Source organism: Felis catus, chromosome E1 (genome assembly GCF_018350175.1).
Source record: "Felis catus isolate Fca126 chromosome E1, F.catus_Fca126_mat1.0, whole genome shotgun sequence".
Lineage (NCBI taxonomy): Eukaryota > Metazoa > Chordata > Mammalia > Carnivora > Felidae > Felis > Felis catus.
This window is the reverse complement of record NC_058381.1, coordinates 49897033-49914030: the sequence shown is the minus strand read 5'-3', so window position 1 is coordinate 49914030 and position 16998 is coordinate 49897033. Positions and strand designations below refer to the sequence as shown.

The window sequence follows — 16998 nt, the reverse complement described above, 5'->3', positions numbered from 1 at the left end:
GAGAGGGTGACAGCAAACACCCCATCAAACCCAGCTTTGGCCCCGTGCTGGAAAGAGAAGGTGATGGATTATAAATCGAGGCAAACAGAGCAGGACTCGTATGTTCGAATGACTGTTCTCCCCGTCAAAGAAAGCGCCTTGGGGTTCTGGCTGCTCATCCCAGGGATGCTCCTGCCTTCCAGAATGATCTGGAACTTCTCCCGGACTTGCCTTCAAGGGCCCGCACAGCAGCCAATCGAGTATCCCCCGTCTCCACCCTTGGCGAGTAAATTCGGTTTTTTCTTTTTTTCTTTTTTTTTTTTTTCCTCGAAAATTCATTTCTGGAATACCAGAGATACTCAGTTTGGTGGACTGGGCGGGAAGGCAAGGTGAGTAATTTCACTTTGGGCTGTAGTTGAGATTCTCGTTGAAACCAGAATCTGGGTGTTGAGGCAGCCTCAGGGGAGCAGGAACAAAAATGGAGAGCGGCATCCTTAGCTGTCACGACTCAGGTTTTCCTTTTCCATACAAAAAGTAGTTCAGGCATCTGATAGAAATCAATGTAAAGCAACTGAGTCAACAAAAGGAGTCAAGGCAAAGGACGGCCATTAGAAATACAGGAACTCCCCGGGGTGCCGGGGTTGGTCAGTCGGTTAAGCGTCTGACTTCGCTCAGGTCATGATCTCAACAGTTCGTGAGTTCGAGCCCGGCGTCGGGCTCTGTGCTGACAGCTCAGAGCCTGGAACCGGCTTCATATTCTGTGTCACCCCGTCTCTTGGCCCCTCCCCTGCTCATACTCTCTCTCTCTCATACACAAAAATAAATAGTTAAAAATATCTTTTTTAAGAAATATAGGAATTCCTGAACACCTACGTTGCCCCCGAGCTTCTTAGCAGCCAAACCAGAAGGTGGAAACTTATCAATTGCTCCTTCTCACTGAGGTGTGAGAGAAATTTCTCCAGTGGCTCCTCTTACAGGGAGAGAAGAATGGGCAAGTCGCACAGCCCTTCATTAATGGTTTTCCTCTCGTGGTTGACATTTGGGTCGGTCAGTGGAAAGCTGAGAATCACTGTCTGCCTAGAATTTGGCTTTTCTTCATTGTCAGTCAAGGGCACGGGACATGAGGTTTGCAGTCAGTCGAGCAAGGGTTTGGATGGACTCCTTATAAAAATTAAAGATTTCCACTTCACAGAATAATGAAATAGCTTGCATAGGACCCCACATGGGTAACAATGACAAATTCTAGGCAACAAATTTAGGGGAAAAAACCCCAACAATTGAAGGCACCAGAAAATCACGGAGGCAGGCAGAAACAAAATAATTTGATCATTGAAAGGCAGAGGTCACCATGGGTTGGGTCTGTGTTCAAGAGTTTCATTCCCCTGGGGACACTGCCCAGTCTGTGCAGTTCGGGCCCAAGAAGACTATCCTCTCTTTGGCTTGGGGCATCGGGGGAATATCAAGGTAGCAGAGCTCAGGACTCCCACAACGGAAGAAAATCGATGGGTGAAATCCGGGAAGGAGGGAGCCAGAAGGGGGGGACGCCTCAAAATCTGTGAAGAAACCTCCTCCAAATCTTTCTCTAATCTAATGTAGTAGATAGAGGTCAATACAGCTCGTTTATCCAAAAGCAGCTTTAAGTAACCAGGATGCAGACTTTCCAAAGAGGAAGGGAAGGGAGGGATCAGAACATGTCACACTCTCCACCCCCGGCCCCCAGCTGTTGAGATGTCTCGTCCTCGTGCTAACTCTGCCGGGACTTTGGTGACTCCTCAGAAGAGGCCTCCCCTGGGCATCCTAATTCTTGTCTGATTGTGATGGTTTTAAACGGTCCGATTACTTCATAGTAACATTTAGGATTCCAGCACTGTGGTCCCAAGGGCTTTTTTGGCAAGGTCTTGACTTCTGAAATTAACTCAGCCTGGAGAAGCCATACCTCTGAGATAGTGTAATGTAAGGACTGTAATCTAGAAATTTTCCATCCGAAAGCATAACAAATATCTGACTGGTTTGCATTTTAGGTTTTGGAGAATCAAAAGAGTCTTTGTGGCATTTTTAATATCCCTCAAGTTCTGAACTCAAAGAACTTGTGTTTTTATAGCACATTTTCTTCAGGATCACGTATTTATACTCGGGGAAAATAATTTCTGTTCTTTATTATATAACGCTTTGGAACACTCTCACATTAAATAACTGAATCAAATTGAAATCCACACCAGGTCCCGGGCCTGGTTTTGTTTTGTTTATGTTTTTGTTTGTTCGTTTCTCATTCACTCGGAGAAAAAATTTAGGGTTCCTGCGGGACACGAGAAACTGTGCTCAGCACTTAAAGACAACAAAAATAAAAGATCTTACAAAGCTCTGGGTTCAGAGAGCTCAAAACCAGTAAGGGAGGGGCGCCTGGGTGGCTCAGTTAAGCGGCCGACTTCGGCTCCGGTTATGATCTCACGGTTCTTGAGTTCGAGCCCCGCGTCGGGCTCTGCGCTGACAGCTCGGAGCCCGGAGCCTGCCTCGGATTCTGTGTCTCCCTCTCTCTCTGCCCCTGCCCCACTCGTGCTCTGTCTCTGTCTCTCAAAACTGAATAAACGTTAAAAAAAAAAAAATTAAAAAAAAAAACTAGTAGGGAAAATAAAACATGTACCCCAATGGCTGGCATATAGGGGCAGAACGTGATCATCACCACAGTGTCTCCAGATCGTACCCAGGTGAGAAGATGAGAGGGAGTTTTATGACCGAGGTACTAGGATTTGATGTGAGGCCCTAAACGCTGAAAGAGATCTTGATAGAAGGCCAAGGAAGAAGGTGGTTGCTCTTGGAGAACCGACACCAGAAAAGTCGAGCGACCCGGTATGGAAGGAGCCTGAATTCTGTTCGCGGCCAGAAGCCCCTGGGAAGATTTTGAGAACCATCCTGACCCAGCATCACATTTCTAAAATATACATTTAAGACCGTCACCGAGCGAATCAAGCAGCAGAGAGACTTCTGTCGGTTTGCTAACTAGACCTCTAGAGTCTATTCTCTGAAACAGTCTATTGTCTAGTAAATTACACCTTAAAATATCTCCAAGCTTCCATTTAACATTCCGCCAAACTGGCATTTAAAGCCTAACAGTGGAGTGAGAGTCCTTCTTGTGAGTGTGCGGACTAGCTCTGAGCTTGCTAGAAATTCGGGCGCAGAGTACAAAGACCTTGTTTTCGTATTTGTGGGTGCAGAGGGTCTGTCCTGGGGTGGTGGGGGGAGGGGGGAGGGGGGTGCTGAGGGCTCCCTGAGGGAGGGCAGCCCACACTCATTCCTGGAGGCCAGAGGGTGGATCCAGGTGGGTGCCCCTGACTCACCGGTGACGTAGAAGGCCTTGTGTTGTTCCAGGCGGACGGTCTGAAGGGCTCCATACTCTCCAGCCGCCCCACTGTTGGGGTGAAACAGCACCTGAGAGACAGCAGCAGAGAGAGCTTCCTAACCCGTCAACCATGCCCCCCATGCTTCCTGGAAGGCATTCCTTTCTCTGTCACGGTGGCCGGTCCATCCCACCCACCACGGCCCCAAACACTGACAGACACAGGCCTGTAGTCCACGCCGGCCAATGCTTGGTGGGGGGGGGGGGGGGGGGGGGGGGGAGGGCAGGAAATAGCTCCTTGGCAAGTTAATTAATCAGAATGGGCTGCAACTCTGGTCAGACTCCTAGGCCCCCGGTACCAGCTGCAGAATTCGCAGGGTCCGGTGCAAAATGAAAGAGAGAAACCTCGTTGGAAATCGAACAGTTTCAAGGCAGCACAGTACGTGTTCTCTAAACCAGGCGCAGGACCATCCTGAGGGCGGGGCCGCAGGTGGCTGTGTCCCACCCTTCAGGTTCAAGACGGGGCCTGGGAATCTGCACGGCTTACAGACAGTTCCAGGGATTCTGACGCGGGCGCTCCTTGGAAACACGGCTTCTTGGCATCCAGTTAATGTTCTAACTCTCCCTCAAGCAAGGATGGCATGTCCTTGAGAGGACAGCTCGGCGTGATTTCTGCAGAACTGGGCACAGCCTAACCTCCGAACACAGATGTCCTCACTCCCTGACTCAGTCCTGCCCTCCTCGGACTGAGGAAATTCCCCGTCATCGGGCCATCGATGAAAGAATCGCCCTACAGAATGGAAACACCGAATTCAGGCGTGCCAAGGGCAGGATTCGGTAGAAAATAAACAACCAGTGTCCTTGGTGGGTTGGTGGGTTGGTGCTGGATGCGTGAGACCGCCCTGGTATGAATCATGACCAATATATATCACTGCAAAGACGCTTATGTGATTCAAAGTTTCCATGGGGCTATTAAAAAAAAAGAGCGAGAAACATCTGTTGGAGCAGTAAACAGCTGTCCCCCCAAGTTTTTCCGGGCTCTCAGAGGATGCCACCGAGGGCGGGGTCCCTCCCGCACCTGCAGCTTCCGTGCTGGGCTCTCGTGACAGTCCCTGCAAGGTCCCCAGCCAGCATGATGACAGCAGGCTCCTTCCAAACAGGAAAAGAAGTCGTAACTCAAAACTCACTCCTCTGCCCGCCCAGCAGGAAGCCAAGCCTCTCACTGCGGGAGGCCACTGGGCTTCCTTCTGGCGGAGGCGGAAAGTGGGGGGACTTGGAAAACCTACTGTCCGCCCATCAAGGAGGTCCTCAGACCTCCAGAAGATGGGAGTCGCGGTCTGCTGGTTCAAATCGTTGACAGTATTTGGGTCTCGGTGACAGACACTCCAGAAGGGTGGGCTGCTACGTCCAGGATATTTGTGCAGCGTTACCAGAGGCAACTTCCAAAATCCAAGAGGAAGAGGAAGCAAAACTTCCGGATGGCTCCCTCTCAGAAACAGGAGGGCGTGGGTTTTGTTGTGCAGACTGGCCACGGCGTTGTTTACACCCACATAGGAAGAGGGTTGGCAAACTGATACATGAATCACAGCCTAAGACAGGTCCTCTCCAGGGTGGGTCCCCACTTCAAAGATAACTTTTATCTTCTGCAGACATGTTGCACCCTCTTGGTTGCCTTTCTTACCTGCTTGCTTTGTTTCATTCTGTTTTGTTGTTTGAAGCAGGTGAGCGGCTCCCTTAGGCCCCAGAGGCTGGTGCTTATGTGGTAACGCCCCCCCCCCACACACACACACACAAAAGGAAGGCTCCCCAATCCCATCAGGTGGGGCTGCAAAGCCGGCTCCAAAAGGGGGCAGCCACTCCGGATGGGGATGGCGTCTTTCACCACTAGGGGCCTCCCTAAGAGAAGTGATCAGACAGACGGAGCTCCAGAGACCAGCCCCCGCTCAGGTCTCCCCGGTGTATGGCCTCCAGGGAGGTGCCACGCATTATCTGACCCACAGCAGCCCCAGAACAGTCTGGACTGGCAGGTGAAGAGCCATTAAAGCCGCCTTCCTCTTTGTGGGCAATTTTTGGCCTCGGCGGTTGGCAACCCGGGGCGGAGGTACGACTTGACCGGTGGTAACGTGACGAACTCCAGCTTCCACCAGGGAGTCAGGCAAGCACGAAGCAGGATCTCTGAGGCGCCCTCCCCCGCCCTGCGGTTGCCCTCCGTGCCCAGACCCGGGCCCATCAAGATGAGAAGCAGAAGGCTCAGCAGAATGCAAGAGCGGGCAGCCTGGCCGCCTCTGTTGTACGTTTTCAACACCACCCCACGTCCCACCCGTCCCCACAGCAGGAAAACTGCAGACCCATTACTTGCCCTTAAACCTGTCCGCACGGGGCCTGGGGGGGGGCGGGTGCCAAGGAGCTACGCCTTAGCCTTAGGTGGCTTCAGCCCTTTACCCGGGCGGTTACTTCATTTGCAAAATAGGGAAGGACCGGATGGCTGAGCTGTATTTGCATATTGTTTTGAGATGAGCGGCTGAGGAGTTACTCTGAGCTTCTTGAAACTGGAATGTTCTCTAAACTAAGCCATGTTAGAATCCTTGCACGCCCAGAACACACCTGAGTGTGAACACAACCAAATTGTGTTTCGTAAAAATTACACGCGGTGGCGCCTGGGTGGCTCCGTCAGTTAAGCCTCTGACTCCGGCTCAGGTCATGATCTCACGGGTCGTGGGTCCGAGCCCCGCGTCGGGCTCTGTGCTGACAGCTCGGAGCCTGGAGCCTGCTTCGGATTCTGTGACTCCCTCTCTCTCTCTGCCCCTCCCTGACTTGTGCTATCTCTCTCTTTCTCTCTCTCAATGATAAATAAACGTTAAGAAAACATTGTTTTAATAGAAAATAATAAAAGTTTAAAAAAAAAAATCACACGCGGGGACCTGTATGTGTGCGTATACACATTATGTACGTGCGCGTATGTCTCTATCATCACTCGCTCTACCTCCCGGCCTCCGACCTCCCCTCTGTTCAGCAAATTCTGGACGCTTTACTCTAGTCTTTTCAGCAGGTGAGCAGAAAAGACCAACAATTCAGGGCCAACAATTACCTGGGTTGCCCTCAAACTCCAAACAATCTTATCTGCAGCATCTTCACGGCTCTGCAGGGAATCCAGAGCTCTGGGAGGCTGGGTATAGCCTGCAGGTGCCAGCACCCCAGGGCCTTTGCTCTTGAAGATGCTATCAGCAGCTTCCTGCAAGCAGTTAAGTGGTGGCTGTTTCCTTCTGGGCCCTGCGGTGTGGTCAGGGAGCAAGCCAGCCCCCACTCCAGCCGCCTTACCACACATCATCTGTCCCCACGAAAACCCCAACCAGTGTTGGGGCCTGCCTCTACTCCCCCTGCCGGGCCCAACCCTGTCGGACACTAGGCCAGTAACTGTTAGGCCCTGAGCATGACTCTGCAGAAGAAAGAGCTGCAACTAGAGAGAGGGACCGCTCTCCCCTCTGAGAGCGGAAGTGAGCGCGAAGGTTCTGGCTTCCACCGGCAGGAGCGGCCGCGTCAAGGAGCCCGGAGTCCTTGAAGCACTTCCTGGTGACCCCAATGATTCTATTAGTAGCCGTGGCGATAAACACTCAGGAGCACCTCTCCACTGACGTCTTCGATAACCCCCCGGGGTCACACACTGCGAACGTCCAGTCTGGAGGCGGAAACCATCTTCCTGCTCTTTGCAGCTCTCCAGCGGTGGGGCTCAGCCTGGAAGCCTGGGCAGCTCTAGAAGGTTGGGTGTCCCGGGAGAAGCAGTACTTGCTCAGAGGGCATTTCAGGCAGCCTCAGACAACCCCTAGAAACTGCAGGAACGCTCTCGGAAGCACGGATGGCCCCCTCGGGGCTCCGTGGCGGGGGCCGCGTCACAAACCACCGGCCACATCCGAGCAGCACATTTGAGTCACTTCCATGTGAACCTCGGGTGAAGACACAAATAGACCCTTTGATGTGTGGGTCCCTAACTCAGAAGCCATGTGCTCACCGGGCCTCACAGAGGTGCTTGGGGTTCCCTCCTCCCACTTCCTCTTCCTTTTGGTGAAAGGAAAACACACGGAAATGACATGGAAAGGCCGTCGGGGCCGGCACTTCCTGGCTGTCACCGCCGACGAGTGCCTCAGTGCACGTGAAGAGGGGACCCTGGGGTGCTGGGGAGCAGAACCCCAAAGCTGGAGCAGGGGCTGTAGGGCCACAGGCCGGGCCTTCCAGGAGCCAGGGGGAATGTTCATTCATTTCTTCGTCAAATGCACACTTACAGCCGGCTGGGTGCTGGCCCAGTTAGGTGCACTGAGAATTCTGGGGGAGATCCCTGCCTTCGGGAAGTTCCATTCTAGTCGGGGAGTCCCACAATACCCAAGTCACTCTGGCTAGTCAGCCACCCCGTCCAACAAAAATGTGCCAGGGGCCTACGATGTGTCAGACAAATCATTGCGGAAAAAAATCGTATGTTACGGGCAAGAAGCACCTCTATACACACCCACTCTAAGCCAGACTGTCCAGTGTAAGTCTGGATTGACAAGCTGGATTGATCACAGGGGAAGAGGGGGAGAGGGGTGGAAAGAGAGCTTTGTCTCAAAGGATTAATCCGTCGGGGGTTCTTAGACTAGATCGGGAGGGGCCGCTGGCATGCACGTTCCCAGGATGGTTCTCTTCGCACAAAGGTGGCCCCGGATGAGAAGCAGCAGCCCAAGCCCCTGTAGAGCCGGTGAGGGGCGCACACCTCCTCCACTTACCCGGTGCCCAGTCTGCGACCAGCCAAAAAGCACGGAAGAGGCATCCAAGCCGTCAAAGTGCCGGTCTTGGGGTAGGCTGGCCCCAGCCAGGGCCACCACAGTGGGGAAGATGTCCAGCACACTGCAGGAAGAATAAGACGGTGTTGGCCCCAGCTACTCCCAGACTCTCTCCCTGGCCCATGCTGTGGTCAAGGCCCACCCAAACCAGCCCAGACTGAGCACCGACATCCTCCCATAGGGTCTGCCTCCTCTGCCTGCCGGTCCTTCCTTCGGGTCCCACCTGGATTTCTGCTCCTACAAAAGGCAGAATGGCACTGTGGTTTAGCACCCAGGTTCTGTGGCCAAGTGTTACCGGGTCTCAAATCCCAGAGTTATACCTACCTGTCTTCTCAATGCCTCCATTTTCCATTCTCTAAAATGGGCATGATCATAATAGTGCCCACCTCACAGGGTATCATGTGGATGAAACACATAGATGAGATATGTAGAAGATGATGGTATTTGTGTCATCGTTATTCACAAGGGCTGCCCTATGGATCTAAGAACCAAGAGGCTCTACCTGTCACCAGTGAGGCCACAGCCACTGGCTGAGAGGGAACCACGTGTAACAGGCATCTGCTAGAGAATGTTCACGTCATTATTCCTGCTCTGGGTCTCTGTGTCACAAATATTCAGTCTTTGTTTAAAATGGTGGGGCACCTGGGTGGCTCAGTCAGTTGAGCGTCCGACTCTGGCTCATGTCATGATCTCGTGGTTCGTGGGTTCGAGCCCCATGTTGGGCTCTGTGCTGACAGCTCAGAGCCTGGAGCCTGCTTTGGATTCTGTGCGTCTCTCTCTCTCTCTGCCCCTACCCCGCTCGCACTCTGTCTCTGTCTGTCTCTCTCTCAAAAGTAACTAAACATTAAAAAAAAAAATTAAGGGGGACCTGGGTGGCTCAGTCAGTTGAGCATCTGACTCTGGCTCAGGTCGTGATCTCGTGGTTTGTGGGTTCGAGCCCCGCGTCGGGTTCTGTGCTGACAGCTCAGAGCCTGGAGCCTGCGTCGGATTCTGTGTCTCCCGCTCTGTCTGCCCCTCCTATGCTCACGTTCTGTCTCTTTCTCTCTCTCTCAAAAATAACTAAACATTAAAAACAAATTAAGGGGTGCTTAGGTGGCTCAGTCGGTTGACGGTCCGACTTCGGTTCGGGTCATGATCTCACGGTTTATAGGTTCAAGCCCCTCAAGGCGCTCTGTGCTGACAGCTCACAGCCTGAGGCTGTTTCTCCCTCTCTCTGCCCCTTCCCTGCTCACACTGTCTCTCTCTTTCTCAAAAATAAATATAAAAAAAAATTTTTTTTTAATTAAAATGCCATGGTATGTGAAACGTTCCACCCCCTTTATTTCAGTGATTTCTTCCCCATTACAAAATAGTAATAAATGTTTATGGTGGGGGAAAAAAAATAGAACACCCAGAAATATAAAAGAGAGAACAACGCAGAAATCGTCCATCACCCAAAGGCAGCCACTGTTACCGTTTTGGTGGGTTTTGTTAATGTGAGTTTTTAAGTCACGCGGTGCAACTTGACTCTATTATGGGGCACATCGCCCACCAGCCTGCTGTGTTTCATCAGAAAAAAACTCTCCAGCGTAAACAAATGGACCGTCCTTTCAACAAAGCTGTTTATCCGAGGGCCAGGCCAACTGAGTCAGCGGGATGTGATGCAGTCAGGCGGGCAGGCCAAGGTGAGGAGTACTCCCCCAGATAGAGGCCCTGGTTCGCCTGAGGCTGGGCACGGCACCAAACTTCAGGCACGCTCTGAGGGAGGCCTCAGGGGCCACCTGCCCCACTGCCACCACCCGGAGGTCCGGGAACAAGCCTCTCTGCCCGCCCAAGAGGGGCTGCAGAAGGGGCTCGCCATGAGGCTCCGCCTAGAATCCCGGACAGAATCTCTCCCCGGACGATGGCACCGATTGTTTCTGGTTTGCCTTCTGTGTTCACGATCCACATAGCTAGTGGCTTATCTCTCGAGATACGCGTCCCAGGGGCTGGGCATCCCACACAGGCAAAGCCAAGGAGTGCAGAGTAAGATGGCCAGAGGACGGCACAGTCCAGAAACCTGTCCGGAGTCCGAGGATCCTGCTACAGACCGGGCAGTGCGGAGCAACGCAGTCCGAAAAGGCGGCGGCGGCTGGGGCCGTTTGCTTGAGCTTTCTCGAAGCTGCACCCCTAAAGGACACCGGCATTGCAGATGGGTCGCCAGCGAGCAGGAAACACAGGGTCTGTGTCAGGCTGGAATGGATGGCATGCTTTCTCTTTCCATCTTCGGTTTTCTCCCCTGTATCACGAGGCTTCACATTCTAATGAAATAAAGCACTAAAGTCTCATGTTCAGGGAACCCTAACGTCTCAGAATTCATGCGTCAGGATCCTCAGAGGGACTTCATCCGCCCAGAGCACAGAGAAAACCTTTGGCCCACGAGAAAATCTTCAACATCTCCGATGACTGGCCAATCCAGAATTACTGCCAAGCTCAGGCCGTTCCAAAGTCTTTCCTTCTGTAATGGAGGAAGCCGAGCCCCCGAGATCAGGCCCAGAGGAGGGCACACACAGTCCCCATACCATCCCGGGGCTGGGCCCACAGACTCAGCTTGAGCTTAGGGACAACATTGGTCCTAGGGAGGCCACCAAAGGGACCCCAGCTGCTCCAAACCTCAAACCCCACCTAAGAAACTGGTCCTGACAGTCTTTTTGAAAGCTTCAAGAAAGAGACCAAAAAAAAAAAAATCTACATTTTCAAGTTTCTGTGGCTGGTAATACTTGGGATGGGGGCTTTGGGCAGGACCACGTTCTGACTTTTGTGGGATATATGGGAACTTGGGCCTTTGTGGGCCCCTGCTTCCGTACGAAATACTAAAAATCATATTTCACATCTGTATTGACAGAAAGATGCATATATAAATAATATATATTAAACCATTGTCTTCAACTGAAAAGTTCTTTTTTTCCCTCCTTCCGATTTTAGAAGAAATTAAAAATCTCACGTGTCCCGGGGCACCTGGGTGGCTCAAGCTGGTCTTACTCTGGCTCAGGTCATGATCTCATGATTCGTGAGTTCAAGCCCCGCGTGGGGCTCTGTGCTGACAGCATGGAGCCCGCTTTGGAACATCTGTCTCCGTCTTTCTCTGCCCCTCCTCAGCTTGTGCTCTCTTTCTCTCTCTCTCAAAATAAATAAATATTAAAAAAAAAAAAAAATCTTCTGGGCCCGGCCCTCCACCTCCCTGGCCTAAGAGACAGTCGGCCTTGGCTTCTGGAGGGAGGAAAACCCCACTTCACCGGGGTTATGAGAAGTGACACAAAAGGCTGCCATCAGAGTGGGCCAGGGGACACCTTTGCCGGTTGCCCATGTGAAAATAGTTTCTTCTTTTCTTTTTTTTTTTAAGTTTTTTTTTTTCAACGTTTTTTATTTATTTTGGGGACAGAGAGAGACAGAGCATGGACGGGGGAGGGGCAGAGAGAGAGGGAGACACAGAATCGGAAACAGGCTCCAGGCTCTGAGCTGTCAGCACAGAGCCCGATGCGGGGCTCGAACTCCCGGACCGCGAGATCGTGACCTGGCTGAAGTCGGACGCTTAACCGACTGCGCCACCCAGGCGCCCCTAGTTTCTTCTTTTCTTAACATGGCTTCAGCCAGCCCACGGCACCGAAGGTTGTTCAGAGGAAGTGTGTGTATTTGTGTCCCCATGCAAGGTGTCACCCCAGGGACCCGGGCGTGGAGAGCAGGCCGTGGGGAGGAGGGTGCAGGAGGGCCCGGCTGGAGCAGAAGGGCTGCTGGGAGCTTGCTTGGGCCCAACAGCCCAGGCTCGGGACGCCTGCGGATGGGAACCCAGGCGCTGTGCTGGGCTGTCCTGGGGGGAGAGCATCCCGGGGCAGAGGGAAGGGCTGGGAAGGGAGGTGTTTCCTGGAAGCTGGGGACATTATAGCTGGGAAAAGGCGGTGTGATCTGAGGGCGGGAAGCGGGAAGTGGCAAGGAGGTTGTCAAGGAAAGGATTGGGGGTGCGTGGGCCCGGACACAGAGGGAGGGGAGAACAGAACTTCCTCCGGATCAAGAGCAAAGGCGGGGGAGGGGCAGTGCCTTTTTAGCGCTTAGTTGTAAGTTTCTTCCTGTTGTAATTCCCTCTTGTGACCCCTGGGAAAACTCGGTACCCACCCCTTCCTGGCCTAAGCCCCTCTGCGAAGCGTGGAGGGGCTGCAGCTTCCCCCAGACCCCTGACTCCAGTCCTTCTCAGAGGCCAGTATAAGAACCCAAGAGCACTGTTTTCAGGGGACACAGGGGCATCAGAAGAGCCCGACACAAAGCACGCATATCTGTTCCACAGCAGAGCATAGCTGGGAGCGGGAGGTGGGGGGGGGGGGGGGGTGCACACAAGGCCCCTCCCTCTCTCCCCCTCCCTGCCCACCGCTGGATGCAGGAAAGAGTGGGAGACTTGGAAAGGAGATGCGTGGCTAGACCTTGCTCTCGCGGTGACACCGAACCACAGGGCACTGACGTGAACATGGCCTGCTTGTAACTTCCACTTCCGAGACGTGTGCCTCAAGACGGTACAGAGGCAGGTGAATCAGCCCTCCACACAACCGGCTGCGTTTCAGGCATCTGAAGAGAGCCGCCCGGCCCCCCCCCCCCCCCCCCCGCCCCGGGGACCCTCCGGTCTCCAGGCTAAACGGAACCTTTAGCTGTTTTCCCAAAGGAGATGTGGCCACCTCGTGTTGCCTCAGTAATCGCAGGAGACGTTCTCTGCTCTGAATAGAGACGGTGGCCTCCCAGCTCAGAGATGCAGAGCATAACCTTCACGTCTTTGTATACGGCTATGAGACATCACATCAAAGCTGTGGCTCTCAGGGGTGCTGGGCTGGCTCAGTCAGTAAAGCATCGGACTTCGGCTCAGGTCCCGTTCTCGCGGTCTGTGAGTTCGAGCCCTGTGTCGGGCTCTACTCCGACAGCCTCAGAGCCTGGAGCCTGCTTCGGATTCGGTGTCTCCCCCTCTCTCTGCCCCTCCCCCACTTGCACTCTGTCTCGCAAAAATAAATAAATGTTAAAAAAAAAAAATTAAAAAACAAAACAAAGCCACGGCCGTCAAGCAGCATGAGCGTGTCTTCCCAGGGCACATCTGGTCCCACCTGGAAACATTTCGGTTGCCACAGGTCAGGGTGAAGGTGCCACTGGCATTCAGTGGGTAGAGGCCAAGGATGCCATTCAATATCCTACGATGTACAGGACGGGCCCCCACAACAGAGAATGATCCTGCCCAGAACGTCAACAGTGCCAATGTGGAGCTAACCTGCATTAGAGGCTGAGGTTCAAACCACCAGGCCCTTGCAACACGTGTCCCCAAAGCCCCGGCCTCCTAAGTCAGCTCCTAACCATCAGGAACTTTCTGTCTGATTTGCTCGCTACTCCATCCCCAGTCCCTAGGGCAACGCTTGACCCACAGCTGGACACAACAATAAATATTTGTGGAATAAATGAATTTCCCTCACTCTGTAATTGTGTCACTGGGCTTCGGGGTCAGGACATGTGCGAGACCTTTCTTTGACCTCGCTACGTTACGCGGGTGCACGCTGGAACATTAACAGCGATTATCTCTAAAAGGGAACCAAATGGAAAATGGAATTCGTGTGGACCCCTCCTCCCTCGCCACTGCCCCCCCCCCAACGCATTTGTCACTTTTCTGCATTCATGTGAGTACTTGTATCAACCTGACCACTCTCTTCCAATAATTCCTCGGGGCCACCAGAATTGAGGTGTAAGGTATTCTGGCCTTAGCTCTATGGCTCAGGGGACTTACCTCTGATCTGAAAGGAGATCTATGTCCCTCTGAGGAATAAAGAACTAGAATAGGGGATAAGTACTCTGGGGGAGGAGGGAGTGCCTGGTGGGGTTTCCAAGGACATGAAGTACCATCGGTTTCTTGAAAATGGATCTGAAGGCTATTCTCAGAGCCGACCCTGAAGGAGTCATGGAAAACAACAGTAGACGCCTGGTGGCCTGGCCTGACAGTAAGGACGCTCCACCCAACTTTGCTTTAGGTGGATTTATGTGAGGAAACAGCCAGAGGGTGAATTCTATGGAGATGAACTTTCCTGCTTCAAATGAGACTACTTTAATGCCAAAAAATATCCTCCGAAGGGGCCGATGTAACGGATCAGCGCTGTCCTGGTAGAATTCCAGGAGCTCTCGAGCAAACGCAGTCTTGTACCAAGACTCACTTTCTTGGGTCACCAAACGGTTCCCTCGGTCCGTCGTCTCCTCCGGGGCCTTAGGCCACGAACGCCACGGTGCCGTGGTATCATGGCGCTGTGGTTGACCATAGGTGCAAACGCCCTTCTCACGTGAGGAGCGTGTGCTCGGTGTGCAGGGACGGAACTTGAGAGCTTGCCGAGTTATTTGTGCGTGCGCAGCCAGCCCAGCCTGTGAACACTTGGCCTGACTGCACCAAGTCAGCCCCATAAAAAGCAGTCCATCTGGCCCTCTTCCCGGCCGGCCTGACATCACAGACTCCAGCGCTCGCTGTTGTCACACCTGCCTGCACCCCCTGATGGCACAGGGCTGACGTGGGGTCGCGGGGGCCCGCAGGCTGCCAGGGACGGCGCCTACCCACCCGCCCTGGCCGTCAGAGCTGTTAACCCCTCCTTTCCCCTGGCCTTCACGGCTGTCCCGGCTCCCCACCGGGTCTGGGGATGCGGGGAGGAGCCCGGGGAGCTTGTCTTCCTCTGAGAGGCCGTGTTCTTGAGGCCACGGCCCACTGGGCTACAGAACTGGTTCCTAAATTAGCCTCTGACCAGACCAACAGCTCTGAGCCCCTGAGCAGCGCCCGGCCACGCCCCCTTGCCAGTGACTACGGAACCACAGAGAGGAAGTCCCCATCTGGATGAGCGACACGTTCCCATCACGGGTCTTGGTTACCCAGCTGCGTGGAATCGCTCTCGGAAGGGCCACCACAGCCTCGTGCTGTGCCCAGGAAGGGGCCTCGTGGATCTGCCTCAACAGGGAGCTAAGAGCGAGAGTGGGATCTTCGAATAGAGGGAGCAGCCTCACTGCAGAAGCTTCCTTGCCACGGGTAGGAATGTCCTCACCTAAAGGTGCATTCTTTCCTCGCCAGCCCAGTGGGGCCGCCTCCTTCTCCCTCCCCTACAGGGTGGGCAGACACCTAGGTGCCTTTCTTGGGCCCGTGTGATTGCTGGCGATATGCTGGCTTCCCTCGGTCACCCTGAGGACACCTGCCCTACCCCCAAGGATGGAACAATTGTGGCTTACGCGGTCTATTCCCTCCCGTCTGCCGGGCCCAAGCCAAAAAAGGGACACGTTACCGCTAACCTCTCTGCTAGTAGAGCACTGACGCCAGGAGCCACCGCCATGACTCCGCATCAAAGGCCACAGAGCCCGCCCAGTCCCCTCTCGTCACCAAGATCATCCCCAGAGGATGGCTTGCAAAGAGCCACTGTGGGCCCTAACTCAGCACGTGGGATTGCCTACGGGGAGATCCGTGTGGCTACGATCAGAGCTGTAGGAGGCATCTGGGAACGCCCGGCCAAGGCAGGTGGCCGATGAGGCCTCTCTTCTCGAGGTTTCTAGCCGCTGGAGCCTCGGTCCGTGGTTTTCTAGCCCCGAATCCCAACATTTCAAGGTAGTTCGGGTCTCTTACCTTAACAAGGCTGTGCTGGTGACGTTGATGGGAACGGTGCCAGGCCAGTAGGCCAGAGCCGGGACCCGGTGCCCACCTTCCCACGTGGTCTGCTTGGCTGCACTTCCCCCTGTGAGACAAGGCAGGTAGTTGGTTTTCCAACTGTTCAAAAAGCACTGAGAGTTTCTGATCACTGCAGCAAAGGAATCGCTTCTTTTTTTGTTTTGTGATTTACTGTTTCAAGTTTATTTTGAGGGAGACAGCGAGCAGGGGAGGGGCAGCGAGGGAGGGAGAGAGAGAATCCCAAGCGGGCTCCACGCCGACGGCACAGAGCCTGACGCAGGGCTTGATCCCGCAAACTGCGAGATCATGACCTGAGCCGAAACCAAGGGCCGAAACCAAGCCTACTGAGCCACCCAGGCTCCCAGGAATGACTTTGTTTATAACCAGCTATTTTTATTCCTCTAGCCAACACCTTGCATTCCCTGATTTTATTTTACCGGATTCAACATAAGTAAATGGTTGCTTCTGTCATTCTCTGGGGAACCACGTTGCTTCATTTTCTTCATGACCCTTTTATTTTAATGTTTATTTATTTTTGAGAGAGAGAGAGAGCGCGCACGCACGTGTGCATGAGCGGGGAAGAGACAGAGGGAGGGGGACAGAGGATCCAAAGCAGGCTCCCCGCTGACAGCAGAGAGCCCGATGTGGGGCTCAAACCCATGAACCGTGAGATCATGACCTGAGCAAAGGCGGAAGCTGAACCGACTGAGCCACCCAGGCGCCCCCTTCACGACACTTGTAATACTTCAGGCTGTCCGGTTTGTTCATGGACTTTCTGAGGGTGTATCTCCACTCCATGAGACCTTATCAGCCTTATGCACTGAAGACATAGCAGGTGTTTAACAAACAGGTCGAATAAAAATGACTTTGTCTTCTTGCTGACCATAACGTGACTGTTTAGGATTTCAAAACACCATTATTTGGGGCACCCGGGTGACTCTTGGTTGTCGGCTCAGGTCGCGATCTCACAGTTCATGGGATTGAGCCCCACATGAATCACGTGAGCGTGGAGCCTGCTTGGGATTCTCTCTCTCTCCCTCTGCCCCTCTACCCTGCTCATTCTCTCTCAAAATAAATAAACATTTAAAAATATATACAATTATTTGAAAAGAGAGAAAGGCAGAAACTCCCCCAGCTGTGTGATCTGCTCAACGCCCAACAACTGATCTGGCCAGGATTTTATTGTTGTCTTTTGGTTTGCTTTGCTTTGT

The 16998-nt window shown here is 53.4% G+C and overlaps 1 protein-coding gene across 5 annotated transcripts in view; it reads right to left on the bottom strand.

Annotated features, from left to right (window-relative positions):
• The window catches only part of ARSG (arylsulfatase G), a 109091-nt gene that overhangs the window by 992 nt on the left and 91101 nt on the right, over window positions 1-16998 (bottom strand). For 3 of the 5 annotated variants that reach the window (XM_023244620.2, XM_023244621.2, XM_023244622.2), the window contains 3 exons: window positions 15746-15854; window positions 8068-8188; window positions 3315-3405 (listed from right to left, as the gene is read on the bottom strand). In XM_023244620.2, the coding sequence (XP_023100388.2) occupies window positions 3315-3405; window positions 8068-8188; window positions 15746-15854 (321 nt within the window). Of the gene's footprint in view, window positions 1-14; window positions 527-3314; window positions 3406-8067; window positions 8189-15745; window positions 15855-16998 lie in introns of those variants that run through there. The other 2 variants (XM_023244623.2, XM_023244624.2) reach the window with 2 other exon arrangements.